We start from the raw sequence: 23,448 nt of genomic DNA on the forward strand, positions 1-23,448 counted from the left end.
AAAAACATTTCAATGGCAATTTGACACTGAAAGCTGTCCAGCATTCAGAAAACAAAAAACATTAGGCATAACTTTATTTGATGTAAGGACATCCAAAATGATGTCATTCGAGTTTGACATCACTTCCATTCAAAAATACACCGCGCCACATATTCTTATGTCATTTGAATATCTAGTAATGGCGGACTGGAATTAAAGTTGCGTGTACAGTTTACAAAAACACGTTGTATTAAGCTGGAGCTTATATGATAAAGAGATTATTACCCTCGTGTATTTCGGTATCGTCAATGTCATATATAACGAATAAAAATAATGTATTATGCTCACCAGTGGCTTGCATAATACAATTTTTATTCCTAATATATGATATTGACGATACCGAAAAACACTGGTAATAACCTCTATGTATCCAAAATAGTATTAATGTTAAACTTAAAACTAAAAGATTAAAAAACATTACTATACCCAACCCAGTCCAGTCACACATGATTAAGTGATCACCCTCCACCAATATGTGATCACCCTCTACCAATACGTGATCACCCTCCATCATTAAGTGATCACCTTCCAGCAATATGTGATCACCCTCCAGCAATACGTGATCACCCTCTACCAATACGTGATCACCCTCCCTCATTAAGTGATCACCTTCCACCATTAAGTGATCACCCTCCACCAATATGTGATCACCCTCTACCAATAAGTGATCACCCTTCACCATTAAATGACACCCTCCACCTATACGTGATCACCCTCCACCAATACGTGATCACCCTCCACCAATACGTGATCACCCTCCACCCATACGTGATCACCCTCCACCAATATGTGATCACCCTCCATCATTAATTGATCACCTTCCACCATTACGTGATCACCCTCCACCAATATGTGATCACCCTCTACCAATACTTGATCACCCTCCATCATTAAGTGATCACCTTCCACCAATACGTGATCACCTTCCACCAATATGTGATCACCCTCCACTAATACATGATCACCCTCTACCAATACGTGATCACCCTCCATCATTAAGTGAACACCTTCCACCATTAAGTAGTCACCCTCCACCAATACGTGATCACCCTCTACCAATGTGATCACCCTCCATCATTAAGTGATCACCTTTCACCAATACGTGATCACTCTACCAATACGTGATCACCCTCCACACCCTCCATCATTAAGTGATCACCTTCCACCATTAAGTGATCACCCCCCACCAATACGTGATCACCCTCTACCATTAAGTGATCACCTTCCATCATTATGTGATCACCCTCCACCAATACGTGATCACCCTCCATCATTAAGTGACCACCTTCCACCATAAACTGATCACCTTCCACCGTTAAGTGATCACCCTCCACCATTACGTGATCACCCTCCACCAATACATGATCACCCTCCATCATTAAGTTATCACCCACCAGCGTTAAGTAATCACCCTCCACCATTAAGTAATCACCCTCCACCATTTAGTGAACACCCTCCACCATTTAGTGATCACCCTCCACAATTAAGTGATCACCCACCACCATTAAGTGATCACCCTTCACCATTTAGTGATCACCCTCCACCATTAAGTGATCACCCTCCACCATTAAGTGATCACCCTCCACCATTAAGTAAACACCCTCCACCATTAAGTGATCACCCTCCACCATTAAGTAATCACCAATGACCACCAAGTGATTGCCATACATCATGTTATCACCATACACCATCAAGTGGTTTGTCAACACCATTAAGTGGCTATTATACACCATTAAGTGATCATCATACACCATTATTGATCACCATACACCATTAAATGATCATTGCACCATTAAGTGATTACTATACATTAAAAAGTGATACTATATATATATATATATATATATAGATATATATATATATATATATATATATACATGTACTACCATTAAGTGAGACTCGCCATACACCATCATTAAGTGATTACCTTGACCATTAAATGTGATCACTCTACACAACTGATCACGATGCACCACATAATGGGTGACAGACAGTCTATAGAACTAAGGTATATGTATGTACCCAGAACAACATGCTTGAACCTTAATTGGCTGTAAAGTAAAGTTTGTTTTATTTAACGATGCCACTAGAGCACCTTGATTTTTTATCTTATCATCAGCTATTGGACGTCAAACATTTGGTCATTATGACACTGTTTTTTAGAGGAAACCTGCTACTCTTTTACGACAGGCAGCAAGGGATCTTTTATTTGCGCTTCCCACAGGCAGTATAGCACAAACCACAGCCTTTGTTGAACCAGTTATGGATCACTGGTCAGTGCAAGTGGTTTACACCTATTCACTGAGCCTTGCGGAGCTTAATTGGATGTAAGCAGGAAATAACTATGAATACGATTAGCCGGAGTACTCAGACTGTAAGAGAGCTAGAAACATTTGGATGGCTACGACGCTCTCCATCTAGCTCTCTTACAGTCAGAGTACTCGGGCTAGAATATGATGAGCAAGATATTAATTATATTTGAATGTAAAAGGCTGTTTGAGATTTAAATAGGTGGCTATATTCGAGGCACATTTTGTTTTCAAAATCTTGATTAGCAATATTTCTAGTCAATTAAAAATTGATTAGCAACTACGGTGTAATGTTTTAAAATTGTGTAGCGATCTCTAAAACTTTAGAATATTTAATTATGAAAATTTATTAGCAACTACTGTGTAATGTTTTAAAATTGTGTAGCGATCTCTAAAACTTTAGAATATTTAATTATGAAAATTGATTAGCAACTACTGTTTAATGTTTTAAAATTGTGTAGCGATCTCTGAAACTTTAGAATATTTAATTATGAAAATTGATTAGCAACTACTGTTTAATGTTTTAAAATTGTGTAGCGATCTCTGAAACTTTAGAATATTTAATTATGAAAATTGCAGTAAATTTTGCAAAAATCGTCACCTTTGATTGAACACTTCATCACATTTTACCGGGGGTGTTTGAGGCCAAGTTGGACGTCCCACTCAAACAAAGGTGATGACGTGCCACAACCAGCCAATCTCACCTTGGGGTAGCACTTCTGCATGCACCATGCAAAATGGTTACTCAAATGCACAGATAGCAGTACCTATACATGGTCCCCCTGTTTATAACAAAACCTGCTGTCTGTACGACTGAGTCCATGGCGGTATATCTGGGATGAGGGCAGACCGGGCTCTTAGCTTTGGATAGCAGCCAGTCTAGGAGAAGGAAATCACTGACTCAAAAACCATTACTGCCTTGTGGTTAGTTCCCGCAAGAACAAAGGCTAAGAGAAGGACAACTCTGAATACAAAACTAGAAGGCTGAAGATGGAAGTACAGAGCCATGGGCGCCCTCTAGCAAATCACTGTACTACGCACCTCAACGCATATGACTACACAAAATGATCTACACCAATATGGCATTCAGTCTCCGAGGTCCCTCCAGAGAGATACAGTGCCGGACTCCAGGCCTCGAAGGAGCCCACACTCTACTACTGGAGGTCCATGTAAACCAAAACCATTGTATCGCAAAAGACGAAGCAGCAAAGCTACTGCTAGTACTGAAGATGCCAAAAGCCTACAACCATTAATTCTCATGCACTGGAATGCTGAAGGAATTGGAAACAAGAAAACAGAACTCGAACACATACTGCAAGACCAAAACATAAACGTCTGCTGCATCCAGGAGACACACTTACAACAAAATAAGATCTTTAAAGTAAGAGGCTACCAGTGTTTCAGGTCTGACAGAACTGGCAGAACGAAAGGTGGGATCTTGACTCTAGTAAGGAACATCCACGCCGTCCAGACTAGTGTTCACATGGATGACTCTGAATACCAACTAATAAAAATAAAAACACCCAGATCAGAATTACACATGGTAAACTTCTACTGTCCAAATTACAGACCACTTTCCTTGGACACTATAGATATGCAGAGTAAAAATCTACTCATAATTGGTGACTTCAACAGCCATTCAAAGCTGGGGCTATAGTGAAATGGACAACTGCAAAGAAGAAGTGGAAAACTGGAAGGATAATTATGGTCTGATCAACACACCTTCTGATACCCCAACCTTCTACTCCAGAAGGTGGCACACAACATCAACCCCTGATCTTGCATTTTGTACTGAAGACCTCCATGGCAGAATAACCAGAGAAGAAGGAGATCAACTAGGTGGAAGTGACCATCGTCCCATATACCTACTACTGGAAGGAACAATTCGTGGTGAACAAACCACCCCAAGATGGAATTACAAAAAGGCCAACTGGGCTCTATACAGACATGTACCAGCATTCTTACCAAAGACATGAACGTACAGGACAGAGATATCAATCTGGTGGTAAAGGACTTCAATGACCGTATAATCATGGCAGTCCATGAGACAATCCCGAGAAGTGCCCGCAAACACTACAAGCCATACTGGAGTAAAGAATTAGAACAACTGCATAACATTCTAACACAAGCCAGGGTGAAAGCAGAAGCTGAGCCATCACAAGAGAACAACATCAAACTGCAAAACGCAAAGGCCAAATTTACCCAACACAAAATACTAGCAAGAGCAATAAGGAAATTAAAACAACTAGAAAGTCGCCAAACAGGCACAAGCAGCATGCAGTATTTCCAACGAGATGCTCACCCACCTTGGAACTGCTGCAATAAGGAAATTAAAACCTAGAAAGTCGCCAGGACCAGATGGTATTTCCAACGAGATGCTCACCCACCTTGGAACTGCTGCAATAAGGAAATTAAAACCTAGAAAGTCGCCAGGACCAGATGGTATTTCCAACGAGATGCTCACCCACCTTGGAACTGCTGCAATAAGGAAATTAAAACCTAGAAAGTCGCCAGGACCAGATGGTATTTCCAACGAGATGCTCACCCACCTTGGAACTGCTGCAATAAGGAAATTAAAACCTAGAAAGTCGCCAGGACCAGATGGTATTTCCAACGAGATGCTCACCCACCTTGGAACTGCTGCAATAAGGAAATTAAAACCTAGAAAGTCGCCAGGACCAGATGGTATTTCCAACGAGATGCTCACCCACCTTGGAACTGCTGCAATAAGGAAATTAAAACCTAGAAAGTCGCCAGGACCAGATGGTATTTCCAACGAGATGCTCACCCACCTTGGAACTGCTGCAATAAGGAAATTAAAACCTAGAAAGTCGCCAGGACCAGATGGTATTTCCAACGAGATGCTCACCCACCTTGGAACTGCTGCAATAAGGAAATTAAAACCTAGAAAGTCGCCAGGACCAGATGGTATTTCCAACGAGATGCTCACCCACCTTGGAACTGCTGCAATAAGGAAATTAAAACCTAGAAAGTCGCCAGGACCAGATGGTATTTCCAACGAGATGCTCACCCACCTTGGAACTGCTGCAATAAGGAAATTAAAACCTAGAAAGTCGCCAGGACCAGATGGTATTTCCAACGAGATGCTCACCCACCTTGGAACTGCTGCAATAAGGAAATTAAAACCTAGAAAGTCGCCAGGACCAGATGGTATTTCCAACGAGATGCTCACCCACCTTGGAACTGCTGCAATAAGGAAATTAAAACCTAGAAAGTCGCCAGGACCAGATGGTATTTCCAACGAGATGCTCACCCACCTTGGAACTGCTGCAATAAGGAAATTAAAACCTAGAAAGTCGCCAGGACCAGATGGTATTTCCAACGAGATGCTCACCCACCTTGGAACTGCTGCAATAAGGAAATTAAAACCTAGAAAGTCGCCAGGACCAGATGGTATTTCCAACGAGATGCTCACCCACCTTGGAACTGCTGCAATAAGGAAATTAAAACCTAGAAAGTCGCCAGGACCAGATGGTATTTCCAACGAGATGCTCACCCACCTTGGAACTGCTGCAATAAGGAAATTAAAACCTAGAAAGTCGCCAGGACCAGATGGTATTTCCAACGAGATGCTCACCCACCTTGGAACTGCTGCAATAAGGAAATTAAAACCTAGAAAGTCGCCAGGACCAGATGGTATTTCCAACGAGATGCTCACCCACCTTGGAACTGCTGCAATAAGGAAATTAAAACCTAGAAAGTCGCCAGGACCAGATGGTATTTCCAACGAGATGCTCACCCACCTTGGAACTGCTGCAATAAGGAAATTAAAACCTAGAAAGTCGCCAGGACCAGATGGTATTTCCAACGAGATGCTCACCCACCTTGGAACTGCTGCAATAAGGAAATTAAAACCTAGAAAGTCGCCAGGACCAGATGGTATTTCCAACGAGATGCTCACCCACCTTGGAACTGCTGCAATAAGGAAATTAAAACCTAGAAAGTCGCCAGGACCAGATGGTATTTCCAACGAGATGCTCACCCACCTTGGAACTGCTGCAATAAGGAAATTAAAACCTAGAAAGTCGCCAGGACCAGATGGTATTTCCAACGAGATGCTCACCCACCTTGGAACTGCTGCAATAAGGAAATTAAAACCTAGAAAGTCGCCAGGACCAGATGGTATTTCCAACGAGATGCTCACCCACCTTGGAACTGCTGCAATAAGGAAATTAAAACCTAGAAAGTCGCCAGGACCAGATGGTATTTCCAACGAGATGCTCACCCACCTTGGAACTGCTGCAATAAGGAAATTAAAACCTAGAAAGTCGCCAGGACCAGATGGTATTTCCAACGAGATGCTCACCCACCTTGGAACTGCTGCAATAAGGAAATTAAAACCTAGAAAGTCGCCAGGACCAGATGGTATTTCCAACGAGATGCTCACCCACCTTGGAACTGCTGCAATAAGGAAATTAAAACCTAGAAAGTCGCCAGGACCAGATGGTATTTCCAACGAGATGCTCACCCACCTTGGAACTGCTGCAATAAGGAAATTAAAACCTAGAAAGTCGCCAGGACCAGATGGTATTTCCAACGAGATGCTCACCCACCTTGGAACTGCTGCAATAAGGAAATTAAAACCTAGAAAGTCGCCAGGACCAGATGGTATTTCCAACGAGATGCTCACCCACCTTGGAACTGCTGCAATAAGGAAATTAAAACCTAGAAAGTCGCCAGGACCAGATGGTATTTCCAACGAGATGCTCACCCACCTTGGAACTGCTGCAATAAGGAAATTAAAACCTAGAAAGTCGCCAGGACCAGATGGTATTTCCAACGAGATGCTCACCCACCTTGGAACTGCTGCAATAAGGAAATTAAAACCTAGAAAGTCGCCAGGACCAGATGGTATTTCCAACGAGATGCTCACCCACCTTGGAACTGCTGCAATAAGGAAATTAAAACCTAGAAAGTCGCCAGGACCAGATGGTATTTCCAACGAGATGCTCACCCACCTTGGAACTGCTGCAATAAGGAAATTAAAACCTAGAAAGTCGCCAGGACCAGATGGTATTTCCAACGAGATGCTCACCCACCTTGGAACTGCTGCAATAAGGAAATTAAAACCTAGAAAGTCGCCAGGACCAGATGGTATTTCCAACGAGATGCTCACCCACCTTGGAACTGCTGCAATAAGGAAATTAAAACCTAGAAAGTCGCCAGGACCAGATGGTATTTCCAACGAGATGCTCACCCACCTTGGAACTGCTGCAATAAGGAAATTAAAACCTAGAAAGTCGCCAGGACCAGATGGTATTTCCAACGAGATGCTCACCCACCTTGGAACTGCTGCAATAAGGAAATTAAAACCTAGAAAGTCGCCAGGACCAGATGGTATTTCCAACGAGATGCTCACCCACCTTGGAACTGCTGCAATAAGGAAATTAAAACCTAGAAAGTCGCCAGGACCAGATGGTATTTCCAACGAGATGCTCACCCACCTTGGAACTGCTGCAATAAGGAAATTAAAACCTAGAAAGTCGCCAGGACCAGATGGTATTTCCAACGAGATGCTCACCCACCTTGGAACTGCTGCAATAAGGAAATTAAAACCTAGAAAGTCGCCAGGACCAGATGGTATTTCCAACGAGATGCTCACCCACCTTGGAACTGCTGCAATAAGGAAATTAAAACCTAGAAAGTCGCCAGGACCAGATGGTATTTCCAACGAGATGCTCACCCACCTTGGAACTGCTGCAATAAGGAAATTAAAACCTAGAAAGTCGCCAGGACCAGATGGTATTTCCAACGAGATGCTCACCCACCTTGGAACTGCTGCAATAAGGAAATTAAAACCTAGAAAGTCGCCAGGACCAGATGGTATTTCCAACGAGATGCTCACCCACCTTGGAACTGCTGCAATAAGGAAATTAAAACCTAGAAAGTCGCCAGGACCAGATGGTATTTCCAACGAGATGCTCACCCACCTTGGAACTGCTGCAATAAGGAAATTAAAACCTAGAAAGTCGCCAGGACCAGATGGTATTTCCAACGAGATGCCCACCCACCTTGGAACTGCTGCAATAAGGAAATTAAAACCTAGAAAGTCGCCAGGACCAGATGGTATTTCCAACGAGATGCTCACCCACCTTGGAACTGCTGCAATAAGGAAATTAAAACCTAGAAAGTCGCCAGGACCAGATGGTATTTCCAACGAGATGCTCACCCACCTTGGAACTGCTGCAATAAGGAAATTAAAACCTAGAAAGTCGCCAGGACCAGATGGTATTTCCAACGAGATGCTCACCCACCTTGGAACTGCTGCAATAAGGAAATTAAAACCTAGAAAGTCGCCAGGACCAGATGGTATTTCCAACGAGATGCTCACCCACCTTGGAACTGCTGCAATAAGGAAATTAAAACCTAGAAAGTCGCCAGGACCAGATGGTATTTCCAACGAGATGCTCACCCACCTTGGAACTGCTGCAATAAGGAAATTAAAACCTAGAAAGTCGCCAGGACCAGATGGTATTTCCAACGAGATGCTCACCCACCTTGGAACTGCTGCAATAAGGAAATTAAAACCTAGAAAGTCGCCAGGACCAGATGGTATTTCCAACGAGATGCCGCACCCACCTTGGAACTGCTGCAATAAGGAAATTAAAACCTAGAAAGTCGCCAGGACCAAGATGGTATTTCCAACGAGATGCTCACCCACCTTGGAACTGCTGCAATAAGGAAATTAAAACCTAGAAAGTCGCGATGCTCTTCATCGTACGATCCAACGAGATGCTCACCCACCTTGGAACTGCTGCAATAAGGAAATTAAAACCTAGAAAGTCGCCAGACCAGATGGTATTTCCAACGAGATGCTCACCCACCTTGGAACTGCTGCAATAAGGAAATTAAAACCTAGAAAGTCGCCAGGACCAGATGGTATTTCCAACGAGATGCTCACCCAGCCGTGGAACTGCTGGAATAAGGAAATTAAAACCTAGAAAGTCGCCAGGACCAGATGGTATTTCCAACGAGATGCTCACCCACCTTGGAACTGCTGCAATAAGGAAATTAAAACCTAGAAAGTCGCCAGGACCAGATGGTATTTCCAACGAGATGCTCACCCACCTTGGAACTGCTGCAATAAGGAAATTAAAACCTAGAAAGTCGCCAGGACCAGATGGTATTTCCAACGAGATGCTCACCCACCTTGGAACTGCTGCAATAAGGATAAATTAGAGGCCAGACTGAACTTCCTTAACTTTATAAAATTAAAACCTAAATTACAAACCTAGGAAGTTTTAACGACTCATGGTATTTCCAACGAGATGCTTTATGTTTTGGAACTGCTGCAATAAGGAAATTAAAACCTAGAAAGTCGCCAGGACCAGATGGTATTTCCAACGAGATGCTCACCCACCTTGGAACTGCTGCAATAAGGAAATTAAAACCTAGAAAGTCGCCAGGACCAGATGGTATTTCCAACGAGATGCTCACCCACCTTGGAACTGCTGCAATAAGGAAATTAAAACCTAGAAAGTCGCCAGGACCAGATGGTATTTCCAACGAGATGCTCACCCACCTTGGAACTGCTGCAATAAGGAAATTAAAACAGTTCCTTTTTACGATAAATATGACGGCTTAGACAGAAAAGCCAAAAGTCGAAATAGGTATATATCACATGATCGAGTAAAACAAGAACAAAAAGTACGCTGTAAGAAGGTAATGTATATTATTTATCAATTTTATGTAGACAAAAAATCCACAAATCATTACAACCTAGCCCGAGTACTCTGACTGTAAGAGAGCTAGACGGACATTTGGACATAAACACGCTCTCATTACAGTCGGAGACCAACCTATGTCTTTTTATGGCAATTCCTGACTACCAAACGGTAGGGAACGAGTCCCGCTCTAATACCACAACAATCCTATGTTTGACGTCAAATACCTTTACATCAATCATTTTCGAGTTAAGTGATACCAAAAAATACACATATTAATCACTAATACACATACTACAGAAAGAAACCCGACAGCACCCACATTCAGCTACGCTTCGTGACACTCCGTCGCAACAATTACAAAGCTCGGCGATCTATTTCGAGACTGGGCGATTCCGCCTTGTGCAGCAGTTACAGGGGTCATCTCATAAGAGGTGGCAGTACGTAGCACATACTTTTGCCGTATCCTGTCGATAACACCCCAAATGTATCCTTCAAATTTAAAATGGAATCAATAATGTGTAATTGTTTTGGTTTAATGACGTAATGAAATCCAAATTCATCCAAAACGGCATTAGCCAACTCTTCCATGTTGTAACTTCGCTTGATATGAGACGGCCCCTGTAACTGCTGCACAAGGCGGAATCGCCCAGTGCGCGATCACGTGGTCTACGTCTCGAAATAGATCGCCGAGCTTTGCAATTGTTGCGACGGAGTGTCACGAAGCGTACCTGAATGTGGGTGCTGTCGGGTTTCTTTCTGTAGTAAGTGTATTAGTGATTAATATGTGGATTTTTTTGTATCACTTAACTCGAAAATGATTGATGTAAAGGTATTTGACGTCAAACATAGGATTGTTGTGGTATTAGAGCGGGACTCGTTGCCTACCGTTTGGTAGTCAGGAATTGCCAAAAAAAGACATAGGTTGGTCTCTGACTGTAATGAGAGCGTGTTTATGTCCAAATGTCCGTCTAGCTCTCTTACAGTCAGAGTACTCGGGCTAATTACAACCATGTCCGGTGTATAGGCGCGTCCGGTGATTCGGCGCACTTGATATTTTGCTGAAGTATGCTTAGGAAGTTGTCATGTTGTTGGTGTTTTTAACAAATTAAAGTTCAATTTCTTTTTTATGGTTAATCAAGGATCAACATATTTATTGTTAAGGGTGTAATTAAATTTGTTTTAGAATTATCAATAATTATATCATAATTTCAAAATAAATAATTCACCTGTTTTCGTGTATATAAACGCGAAGTAGGTCAGCCTTATTGATATTAAGAATGTTAAAACCAGTCTAAAAACACCTTTCCCGCATTTTAAAAATTATAGCAAACAGTATAAATGTAATTATTTTTGTTCAGTTATTTTTATTTAAACTGAAAAGGAAAACACAGACAAATGCAAACAAAACGAAAATTTTACACCTTAATTGACAGTCATTCCAGTTCACAATTATCACATTGTTGTAAAAAAATAAAAGCGAAATAAGATCCATGTGTGTGCACAATCTACCCGAGAAAAATAAAATCCATGTAGGCATCTTAGCCATGCATGACAATGAACATGTATGCATCTGCAGTACTGTGCCACTCAAGAAAACATTTCCGAAACTGATCATGAGATGGGTCATGTGTGATCGTTAATTTTCATAGTAATATAAAAAGAAGACAAAATAAAAAAGTACTAAAATAATTTTGGAATAATAGTGTAGCGTTTATGGGCTAAAACTGAGGTCATAGGCAGTCTGTAAATAGCGGGTCAACGATCCACATCTACTGCGCCGAATCACCAGACATGCAAATCGTTTTGGATACAAGGGGGTGCCTCTATTTATGCACCATTTTAAAATGTTTATTTACTACAGACATAAAACAATTTGTGGTGTATTTTAGATTATGCACTGCTTCATTGGTGAAAGGCACATTTTATTAAGTATTTCACAGTGTTCACATAGAAAATGGTCCTTGAATTCTTAGGTGCGCCGATACACCGGACAGCACTGTACATTACCAATACCAGCCTTTATAAAATACAAAAACCCTGTTATCCTGTAACTCAAACAACCATTTTAATCAAATTCTTTGCATTATTGTTTTGCACGGTAATGTATCTAATGTATTTTGTAAAAATATATCCACATGATCCCAATAATAAGATATTTATGAAAGTAAGATTAATTAGCCTTTTTTCTTACATTCATCGCAGATCTGTTACTCATTTACTGAGATATTTTTTTTTAAATGCGATTTCACATGACAAAATTTCTCAATCCCATCATATTTACTGAAATTTCTCATTAATCCCATCATATTTACCAGAATTTCTCATTCCCATCATATTTACCGACACTATATAACCATAAATAAAATGTGTTGAGTGCATCGTTAAATAAAACATTTCCTTCCTTCCATTTCCCATCATATAGACACTCAGTCTGTATATAGATTTTTCACCTTGTCATAAGAGCTCTCAATTAAACATCTGTTTCATCAGTAGACATTTTACTTATTATTATTATTGCTTTCTATTAATTAATACAGAGGTCATGAAAATGCTTAGTAAATAAGTGTGTGAATCCTGTTTTAGTTTTTAAATTAAAGTCAGAAACAATTGTTGCCATGTCAGGAATTTTATACCAACTTTATTCCTAGAATTCTATGTACAGTGTAATTTCACTTTATTGTGCATTGCCATAATTGAACAATACTAAACATTTCAGATAACAAAAGGAGATTCTTTGGAAATTAGGAAAAACATGGGAAATTTGTATTCAGTACAAAAATAGAGAATTGAGATAATTAAAAGACATGTTTCAGCTTGAATTTTTGGATTATAAAATTAGTCTAACCTTAATATATGTTCAGAAACTTTATAATGTGGTTTGCCATATAGGTGCAGTACTAACGAGGTAAGAGTAAGATCATTTTGTGTTGTTATTTGATTTATAGATATCTAACATCTTGAAAAAGAATGAATGTCAGCGATCAACAGAAGAAGTATTGATGCTGGAATCATCACCAGAAATTGTTCAACTAGTACAGAAGAGAGCACAGGTGCTTGTTAAAAAGAAACAACGGATTTTAGAGGTAAACAATGAAGCACTATTTTGAGAATAACTTTGTGCTATCTTATTATAAACATGTGTATGTACATGTGTACAACAAAATGTAAGTTAAGGGTGTGTAGAACATGGCATTGTAAGACACTTGGTGCTTTATTAATTACATGATTTTGGATAATATTACTTGGCCTTTTCAAATATAGGCATATGTTTTTTGTGAAATTGCAAAATTCTGTAACAAGCAAAAATCAAAGGGCTTGTTTTCCCCCTCTATTCATGTACATGAGTATGGTGTAAGTGCATCAGTGTAAGTGAGAGGAAGTGGAATTGTGTGTGATAAGTTCCATGCATGTGCAGTGATCATTGTCTTTGCCTGGTATTTACACTTTGACTGGTACCTAAGGGCTATATTCCTTTAAAAACATTTCTTCTGCATAACATATCCAAGTCGTGGGACATAGCCCCATGGTTTGGGATCGATCCCCGTTATTGGACTATTTCTCATTCCAGCCAATGCACCATGACTAGTATATCAAAGACTGTGATATGTGCTATCCTGTCTGTGGGATGGTGCATATATAAAAGATCCCTTGTTAATAATGGAAAAATGTAGCAGATTTCCTCTCTGAGACATCCAATAGTCAGTGATTAATAATAAATATGCTCTAGTGATATCATTAAACAAAACATACCCAAGGATAGGTGACTGTTAACTAGAGATGTCTTCCTGAGAAGGGTTGACTGTATCATGTATGTTATAATATTATAAATACAGACTTGTGTTTAAAAGCCCAGTCAATAAGAAAGTAATTTAAACTATTTCACAAGTTAATTTAATATTTCTCTTTGGTATTTAAGGTTGAAGATGATGTTGATACCTTGTCTGCTAAATGTCAGCAGTTAGCAAATGCTATCAAATCATCCAAGAAAGTTGTTGTGTATACAGGTGCTGGAATTAGTACAGTAAGTTTTAACTAATTCATTTTAAGCATAACAAATACAGACATGTGTAGAGTGTATGCTGTCATTTGTTCATTTCATTCATCCATTTCAACTTATATTTTCATTCAAGTACAATATTTGTTATTGATAATTAATATTAAAGCTATTTTTGAAATATATTTTATAATATAGTTAATTGTTTTATTTCTTTGTTACTTTATCTAGTACTTGTTTTGATTTATGTCTCACTACTTTAATCCAGTTAACTTTGTGATGATTTATTTCTGTATGGTTATAAACACTTTTGATGCTATTTTAACTTCGAGATATTTATCTGGCAGGGGAATTTCGTTTCAGTATCACATTGTGATTCACTGAACAAGTTTCATGGACCTCTATCCAATTTTAAATAAAAAAAGCAGTAGTTGCTAATCAATTTTGAATTGATTAGAAATGTCACTAATCAATATTTTGAAATAAAATATTTCATGTCTGGTACTTGTTTTGTTTCATATTTCACTACTTTTAATTGAGTTAACTTTGTGGTTATATTTATACAGGCTGCTTCAATACCTGACTATCGCGGACCAAATGGGGTATGGACAATGTTGAAACAAGGAAGGGAGCTTGAGTATGTATTTTTATTGTCAGTTTATTGAAAAAGATTAATGTTTTCTTTAAAAAAGAGCATATATGATTAATGTTATTGTTAATTAAGTATCAAACTTTTTTAGTGTAATTTTATATTTTTGTTGCAGTCTTTACCTGTATAGTGTCTTTTCAAACTGTTTTTAGGTTACAATACTTAATAAAACATGTAAAATATTTATCCCAACATTTTTTATTTAGCTGCAGTATTTAAATTGGCTGTTATTATAGTGGTTAATTTATTACATAAATATGATTACCATTAGTCGATAAATATGTGTATAAAAGAGCTTGAATTATGGGATGAATGCTATGGTTCTTAGGCAGTTTGCCATTTTCAGCTAATTAATTATTTATTGCTTATAGAGATCAAGACCTTAGTGACGCAGAACCGACCTTCACCCACATGAGTATCACGAAGCTGTACACAGAAGGATACGTAAGTGTTTATGAGTGTTACAAAACTGTACACAGAAGGATATGTAAGTGTTTATGAGTATTACAAAGCTGTGCACAGAAGTATATGTAAGTGTTTATGAGTATTACAAAGCTGTACACAGAAGGATACGTAAGTGTTTATGAGTATTACAAAGCTGTACACAGAAGGATACGTGAGTGTTTATGAGTATTATGAAGCTGTACACAGAAAGATACATGAGTGTTTATGAATGTTACAAAGCTGTACACAGGATACTTAAGTGTTTATGAGTATTACAAAGCTGTGCACAGAAGGATACGTAAGTGTTTATGAGTATTACAAAGCTGTACACAGAAGGATACGTAAGTGTTTATGAGTATTACAAAGCTGTACACAGAAGGATACGTAAGTGTTTATGAGTATTATGAAGCTGTACACAGAAAGATACATGAGTGTTTATGAATGTTACAAAGCTGTACACAGGATACTTAAGTGTTTATGAGTATTACAAAGCTGTGCACAGAAGTATACGTAAGTGTTTATGAGTATTACAAAGCTGTACACAGAAGGATACATGAGTGTTTATGAGTGTTACGAAGCTGTACACAGAAGGATACGTAAGTGTTTATGAGTATTACAAAGCTGTGCACAGAAGTATACCTAAGAGTTTATGAGTGTTACGAAGCTGTACACAGAAGGATACATGAGTGTTTATGAGTGTTACAAAGCTGTACACAGAAGGATACTTAAGTGTTTATGAGTATTACAAAGCTGTGCACAGAAGTATACGTAAGTGTTTATGAGTGTTACGAAGCTGTGCACAGAAAGATATGTAAGTGTTTATGAGTATTACAAAGCTGTACACAGAAGTGTATGTAAGTGTTTATGAGTATTACAAAGCTGTGCACAGAAGTATACGTAAGTGTTTATGAGTGTTACGAAGCTGTGCACAGAAAGATATGTAAGTGTTTATGAGTATTACAAAGCTGTACACAGAAGTGTACGTAAGTGTTTATGAGTATTATAAAGTTGTACACAAAAGGATACATAAGTGTTTATGAGTGTTACAAATCTGTTTCTAATGTAATTTGTGATGAATCAAATTTTAAACCAATTAAATATTCCATTCCAGATAAAAATTCTTCAGACAGTTATGATTTCTTACTGGATAATGGCCCCTACATGAACACTACACCATTGAACATTGACATTGGCCCTTTGTCAGTGATATTTAATTTTTAAAATCATTATTTTACTTTTATGTATGTACTTTTATATATCAGTTGAGTTTGTTTCAGTTTCCGGTGTCAGTTTTGCTGTATCAGCTGTTGTGTTTAACATGTTTTTGTTTGTTGCAGGTCAACTATGTGGTATCTCAGAACTGTGACGGTTTGCATGTACGGAGCAGTCTACCGAGGAATGTCATATCTGAGGTTCATGGCAACATGTATCTTGAGGTTTGTTTGTTGGGCTTTTCAGAACTGTTAGATGTCTGAATATTGCAAGAACAGTCGTTTTGTTTGTATGTTGATCGTACAAGTCTGGTTTTGTGAACCCATTTTGTATTTACACATGATATGTAGGACATCCTTCACAGGGCTACGTAAAAGTGAAATGGGTTACTTGAATTTATCTTGACATAAGCCATAAATGGGTTGCGTAGTATGTCAGTGACTCAAAAGTTTATCTTGATTTTAAGTCAATGCTACACATGCTTTGTGATTTATCGAACACCCCAGTATGAAAAAGTAGATTGATTGTCAAGTGTCAAACAAAGGTAAGTATATGAATGAATGTTTTCATAACCCATGATATATTTGATTTATTAACTGTTAAATATTTTCATAACTCATTTGATTTATTAATTGTTAGATATTTATGAATAACAATTGTTGCTTGGTGGTTCATACTGACTTTTGTTAAATTAAAATCTAATGTAATATAATAACTTAATTTAACAGAAGTGCATAGGAATCACCAAGCAAAAGTTACAAAAATGTTACACTTTGTTTTGTCAATTATGTAAAATAACGTTTGAAGGTTTGTCCAAACTGCAAGCCCCAGCAGGAGCTCTTCCGTCTGTTTGACGTGACGGAGAAGACAGGCGTGCGTCGCCACGTCACGGGCAGGAAGTGTCACCGCTGTAGCTCCGCGCTGAAGGACACCGTCGTGCACTTCGGCGAGAAGGGCGGGCTGCGATCTCCGTACTGGTGGAAGCGCGCCGTGAAGGCTGCCAACAACGCAGACCTCATTCTGTGTCTCGGATCCAGTCTCAAGGTATCACAAAGTTGTTTACACTTCTGATTTTTTTATATATATATATAAATATAATCCATGTACTGTTGTGGTCCATGAGTGAACATTTGTTGTCCCATGAGTGAACATTTGTTGTTCGACATCAGTCCTTTATATCTGGGGTGTGACCACTTTTGCGCCCCCAAGCACACATTAATTGTGTATTGTTCACCTACAAAAATAAATGGTACCAGCCTGCCTCTCGCTAGTTGTTGAATACAGGGTGTGTTATGCCCAGCTGGCTCTAGTATTTGACTATCATTATACTGATTCAGTGATTGCTCAGTTTGCGCCATTCAAAACTTCTTTGTGTCAATACTATGTGCAAGCTGTACTGAAGATTTTTCTTATGGAATGCAAATTCTGTAGCTTGTCAGGAAAGTGTTTTATAAGTTGCCTCAAATTTTCAAACATGAAGGACCGTGACACGTATCTTCCATACGGTGTGACATGGCACATGATCATGAAGGACCGTGACAGTTATCTTCCATACTGTGTGACATGGCACAGGATCATGAAGGACTGTGATGCATATCTTCCATACTGTGTGACATGGCACAGGATCATTGAGGACCGTGACACGTATCTTCCATACTGTGTGACATGGCACAGGATCATGAAGGACCGTGACACGTATCTTCCATACTGTGTGACATGGCACAGGATCATGAAGGACCGTGACAGGTATCTTCCATACTGTGTGACATGGCACAGGATCATTGAGGATTGTGACACGTATCTTCCATACTTGTGACATGGCACAGGATCATGAAGGACTGTGACACGTATCTTCCATACGGTGTGACATGGCACAGGATCATGAAGGACCGTGACACGTATCTTCCATACTGTGTAACATGGCACAGGATCATGAAGGACCGTGACACGTATCTTCCATACCGTGTGACATGGCACAGGATCATGAAGGACCGTGACACGTATCTTTCATACGGTGTGACATGGCACAGGATCATGAAGGACCGTGACACGTATCTTCCATACGGTGTGACATGGCACAGGATCATGAAGGACCGTGACACGTATCTTCCATACTGTGTAACATGGCACAGGATCATGAAGGACCGTGACACGTATCTTCCATACTGTGTGACATGGCACAGGATCATGAAGGACCGTGACACGTATCTTCCATACTGTGTAACATGGCACAGGATCATGAAGGACCGTGACACGTATCTTCCATACTGTGTGACATGGCACAGGATCATGAAGGACCGTGACACGTATCTTCCATACTGTGTGACATGGCACTGGATCATTAAGGATTGTGACACGTATCTTCCATACTGTGTGACATGGCACAGGATCATTAAGAACTGTGAAACGTATCATCCATAATGTGTGACATGGCATCACACAGTTTGCGGATGATTTTTTGGGGGTTCATACCCCAATAAACGTAAAAGAAATCTGTCATCCCTACACCTTGATTTGTGAATCAGTGTAAAATGTCCCCATTGACTGTCACATTAGTATTTAAGGTAAGCATGAGAAGTAAGAGGTAGATTGCAGTGTATAATAATGAGATGTTGATATATTTGCAGGTTTTAAAAAAATACTCGTGTTTGTGGTGTATGGATAAAAAGGTACATCAACGACCAAAACTCTTCATCGTCAATTTGCAGTGGACACCAAAGGACGACAATGCTACCTTAAAAATTAATGGTAAACTTTGTTCTGTATGACTGAATATTGCAGATTGACATCACAGTACATTACAGATGAAAGCACTACTTGGCAATGCTCAGCATTAGTAACATTAATAATACTATTTTTAAAATGTTCCAATATATGCTACAATACAGTAAATACCAACATATTAAGAGTATGTGGATATATTAACTCTACATTATTCACCCTTGAGCATTGAAGTTAAAGTTTGTTTTGGTTAACGACTACACAGGAGCAAATTGCCTTATTGGATGTCAGACATTTTGTCTCTATAGTAAACAAAAAAACCACTACATTTTTCAGTTAGCAGCAAGGGATCTTGTATATGCATTTTTTCCACAGACAAGACAGCACATACCACTACCTTAGATATACCAGTTGTGGAACATATTTGGTATGGGGAAATCCAAGTCGGAGAAATGTCCACCGAGGGTATTTGATCGTGTGACACAAGCACCTCAGGCGGTCACTCTACTGAGAACTAGATCCTGCCCCCAACCCCCATGTGGGCTAAGATAGGCAAGTGCAGCCCAGCTAGGTTGACCTGATTTGTTTGCTTTTTCACCAGGTTACTGTGACGACGTAATGATGCAAGTGATGAAGTACCTGTCTCTAACAGTAGAGCCGTATCAAAGGTTTGTATCAAACTTCTAGTCAGACACAAACGTGACATAATTGAATTGGTAGTTTACTTGAAAGTAATGATATATCCTTTGGAATAATTTCCATTATAAAAAAACTAAAATTGGTATACATAATTAATACAAAATATTCAAATCTTTAATCCCCATTCCTTTCTCACCTCTTTTCAACATCTTGTCAGTCAAGTTCACATCCGAGTTAATATCTCCATCTGATAACATGTTAACAGTTCATCTCCAAAAGCTATATATCCATTTACGTCATTTTGAGAAAAATATTATGTAGTGTATGTCTCAGTGACAGGTGAGCAGTGTCTTGGCCTTACCTCACTCTTGCTCACAGATGGGAAGTCTTTCTGCACTCGGATGTTGCTTTATTTTACTTTGTTATTTATTATGATACTTGGAACTGCTCCAGGTTTCTCACCAGGTGCATTTGAAGTACATCTGTCATGCTGGTACTGTCACTGTTTCAATATCTTATTTTACTTTTAATTCAGGATACAGGATCCAATTTTCCATATGTCGGTGCCTTTAAGAACGAATGAACTGAAAACTACCTCAAAGAAAATCCTTCAAGTGCCCAAAGATTACTCACCAAATGTCCGGTTAAATCGAAGAGACGTGGAGAGATACAGACATGCAACAGATGCAGACAAGAAACCGTGCCTAGGTGAACAACCGTTGCAGAAAACGTTTTCTGTCATTAAAACATTACTGAACTCACCAATATCTCAGGGAGAAGGTGGTGAAGCACTGCTGACACAAGTGATCTCATCAACGATGCCTCAAAGTATTAAGACGGACTTGTTGAACAGTTACGTCCACTTTTCAAGCTCGGTACCTGCAAACTCAAAACATCCGTGCAGACTGGGTGGTGCATTTCCGCCAACGTTCCTCGTCATGAAGCCAATACACGACGCTCAGCTCGTCGGGAACTTCCAGCTGCAGGTAAATATTGCACACAGCCACAGCCACGGCCAGCATCAGGTGTCTGATAAAAGCTGTCTCAGTGTGAGGTGGAAGTGTCCCGGTACAGACGCAGGGTCCGACTCGCACACGGGTGGTTGTAAAGCAGAACACGACAGTGACCTACAGGAACAGGCACTTGATCTCTCTACGACGGGATGCTCAACGACAGGCAGCTCTGGATCTCTCGTGTCCAATAGTACGCACAATTCAGTGTCTGAGTCAGTACATGTGTCTCCTGTAGCTCAAGTTGACTCGGTGAAGACTGAAGCCAAACAGATATTCCAAGACAGTAATGACCAATGCAGCCAAACTCGCGACTTACCGTCAACTGTTGCAGTTGTAGAAAGTGAATCTGTTTTGTTGTCAAATACTCAACCGAGTGGAGTTGCGTCTTCTACTGATGACCAGACTGTTGTAGAGTCGGACGACGCTGCGCACAAACCTGGGTCTTCCACAGATGAAACAGGAACGGAAATCTCTGCCAACTCGGATCATCAAGCAGTACTTAACAAACCGCCTGCACCTCACACAAAGAAACGGTCAGTGCCAGGATGGTTTGGAAAAGGACTGACGATCAAGAAGAAAAGAAAATTATGTTTATAATATATATTTATTCAGAACAAATTCAGGTTTCCTTTCAAATACTCAAAGAATTCCATGAGTAAACATACTGAATGTTTCTCTGTAACAGTATTGGTAAATACAGACAGATAGATAGGAAAGATAATGCTTGCCAGTTTTTGCATGTCTATCCGTCCAGAATGCTTGAATTTGACAATATTGAAGCGTCTGTTTGCAGGGGTCGGAGTTCACTTTGTTTACCAGTACTCAAGGATATTCAGTAATACTGTTCCTTTAATGATACTGGAAATTCTAAAACAAATACCTGTAGTAGTAGTAGTAGTAGTTTATTTGATGTAAAATAAAAACAGAGTTTATCTCGACTTTAGTTTTGTACCAGTTTCATCTGATAAATCATGTCTATTGTTTAAGAATTAATCAGAGATGTCACAGTTGCTGTGCAACTTCTGAAAAGGGAATTAAATTAAAACAGTAATCGCATACAGATTTAACTACATATAGAATATTGGAACGTTTGTTTTATTTTTGTGTTTGAAGAAATCACTATTTACAGAAGAGTAGATTATATTTTGACACCTGGTGTATAGTCATCTAGTATTCTGTGTTTGTATCAATATTAATGTTAGGTTGTATGAGACACCTTTCTTTATTCAGGTAAATCTTGTAAGAGGTAATGTAATATATTTTGCCCAAATCTTTTATCGCTATTTTCATACAAATTTTCAAACTAGTGCTTGTTAGGTACAAAAACTAGATTTGTGAAATTTCTATTTTTGAGCCTATAACACATTTAAATATAGTAATGCATAAATTATGGGTTTTTAAAAAATAGTTTAGCATCTAATATTATCGTACCTTAATTTGACTCGATAAATGTGTAGTTTGCCCATTTTGTTCTATGCATTTAGTTTTTTTTTACAATAATGGGACGAAATCTATTCTGGTAAAATAAACAGGGCAATCTGATATGGGGGCATTATTGAATGTAAAAGGTTTTGGCACAGTGGTTGGAATTCATATTACAAATATTCACATTCCTCATGCAGGTGGTTTTCTCTGTGCACACTTGTTGTCTCAACTTTATGAAGTAAAAAGGCGAGATAGGATATTAATTGGATATTAAACGAGCATCCATTTCGTATCATTTTTATGTCTCAAGTGAAATAATTTGCAGTTGTCATGAGCTTTAGCGAGTGACAATGAAAATTATTTCACAAGGGACATAAAACATGATACATAATGGTAGCAAGTTTAATATCCGATTTATTATCCATAATCAATCTTAATTTAGATCACTCAACTCATTTGGTTGACATTCCTGTACGGTTGTAGTGTGCCAATCGATATTTTGATATGTACTAAGATATTTTTAACCATATGTGTAATAAATAGGTATTATTTTTCCACTGCCAGTGACAGTGTAAATTTTTACATTAAAGTTTAACGTTAAAATTTTGCATTTAGATCAGTTTCTTACAAACTACAAGTTCTTGGTAGTCGAGACATTTAATTAGAATTCGTGTTGGCATAGTGCAGGCACAGCCTCTGTGGAAACACTGTTGTAAATAAGCACAGAATTGTTTGACGTAACGCCAAAAACAGCACAACTGGAAAACAGCCCTTCATCCTGTTTGTGTGTTTTCTCTGACAACACCATGTTGCCTTTTCAATTTTAATCGATTCTCATGTCAAATTGTTTTTAAACAATTTATTTTGATTTTCATAACTTTACATAGAACAATCCATTCTTTGATTTCTAGACTGAAATCATATTTGTGTAAGCCATTTCCGTGTGTTAATTATTTACAGGTCCATACGCAGAAATTTATATAGGGGGTGCGTAATTGACGGCCCAAAGGGCCAGAGTTGCTAGGTAGTTCGGGGGCATGTCCCCCCGAAATGTTTTTTAATCTAGAATGCAGGAGATGTATTTTCCTGCATTCTGGGAAGTAAATTTGTCACATCGTCTGATGGACCTCGGCAGACTATGGGGGGTGCATACGCACCTCTTGCACCCCCCCCCCCCCCCCCCCCCCCCCTTGCGTACGGGCCTGATTTAACAGGTCATATATCAGATATGTAACATGGAAAAAGGGACCATCATTTTTTAATCTTCATTCGATTTTGTCCTATACAATGATCATTAATTTTTTAAGTTTATATC

General features: G+C 39.1%; 2 protein-coding genes across 2 annotated transcripts; both read left to right on the forward strand.

The window, feature by feature from the left end:
• The first annotated feature begins 4,634 nt into the window (after positions 1-4,634).
• Positions 4,635-9,310, forward strand: LOC121379854. The gene is made up of 2 exons (XM_041508506.1): positions 4,635-8,915; positions 9,162-9,310. The coding sequence occupies exons 1-2, from the start codon at positions 4,643-4,645 to the stop codon at positions 9,308-9,310; spliced, it is 4,422 nt and encodes a 1,473-aa protein (XP_041364440.1). The 5' UTR covers positions 4,635-4,642.
• A 34-nt stretch (positions 9,311-9,344) lies between these two features.
• Positions 9,345-21,646, forward strand: LOC121379855. The gene is made up of 11 exons (XM_041508507.1): positions 9,345-9,492; positions 9,925-10,031; positions 12,982-13,119; positions 13,953-14,057; positions 14,597-14,667; positions 15,051-15,123; positions 16,461-16,559; positions 17,143-17,379; positions 18,963-19,083; positions 19,658-19,724; positions 20,231-21,646. Exons 1-11 carry the CDS (start codon positions 9,345-9,347, stop codon positions 21,303-21,305), a joined length of 2,241 nt encoding a protein of 746 aa, XP_041364441.1. The 3' UTR covers positions 21,306-21,646.
• Positions 21,647-23,448: the final 1,802 nt, after the last annotated feature.

This window comes from Gigantopelta aegis, chromosome 8, assembly GCF_016097555.1.
Source record: "Gigantopelta aegis isolate Gae_Host chromosome 8, Gae_host_genome, whole genome shotgun sequence".
Lineage (NCBI taxonomy): Eukaryota > Metazoa > Mollusca > Gastropoda > Neomphalida > Peltospiridae > Gigantopelta > Gigantopelta aegis.

Bases quoted from the DNA above. Each gene is read 5' to 3' on its own strand.
- LOC121379854 (XM_041508506.1), top strand. From the start codon at position 4,643: ATGCTCACCCACCTTGGAACTGCTGCAATAAGGAAATTAAAACCTAGA. The intron at 8,916-9,161 runs CAGATGGTATTT...AAGTCGCCAGAC, and splicing joins ACCTAGAAAGTCGCCAGGAC to CAGATGGTATTTCCAACGAG.
- LOC121379855 (XM_041508507.1), top strand. From the start codon at position 9,345: ATGCTCACCCACCTTGGAACTGCTGCAATAAGGAAATTAAAACCTAGA. The intron at 14,058-14,596 runs GTAAGTTTTAAC...ATATTTATACAG, and splicing joins CAGGTGCTGGAATTAGTACA to GCTGCTTCAATACCTGACTA. The intron at 15,124-16,460 runs GTAAGTGTTTAT...TGTTTGTTGCAG, and splicing joins AGCTGTACACAGAAGGATAC to GTCAACTATGTGGTATCTCA.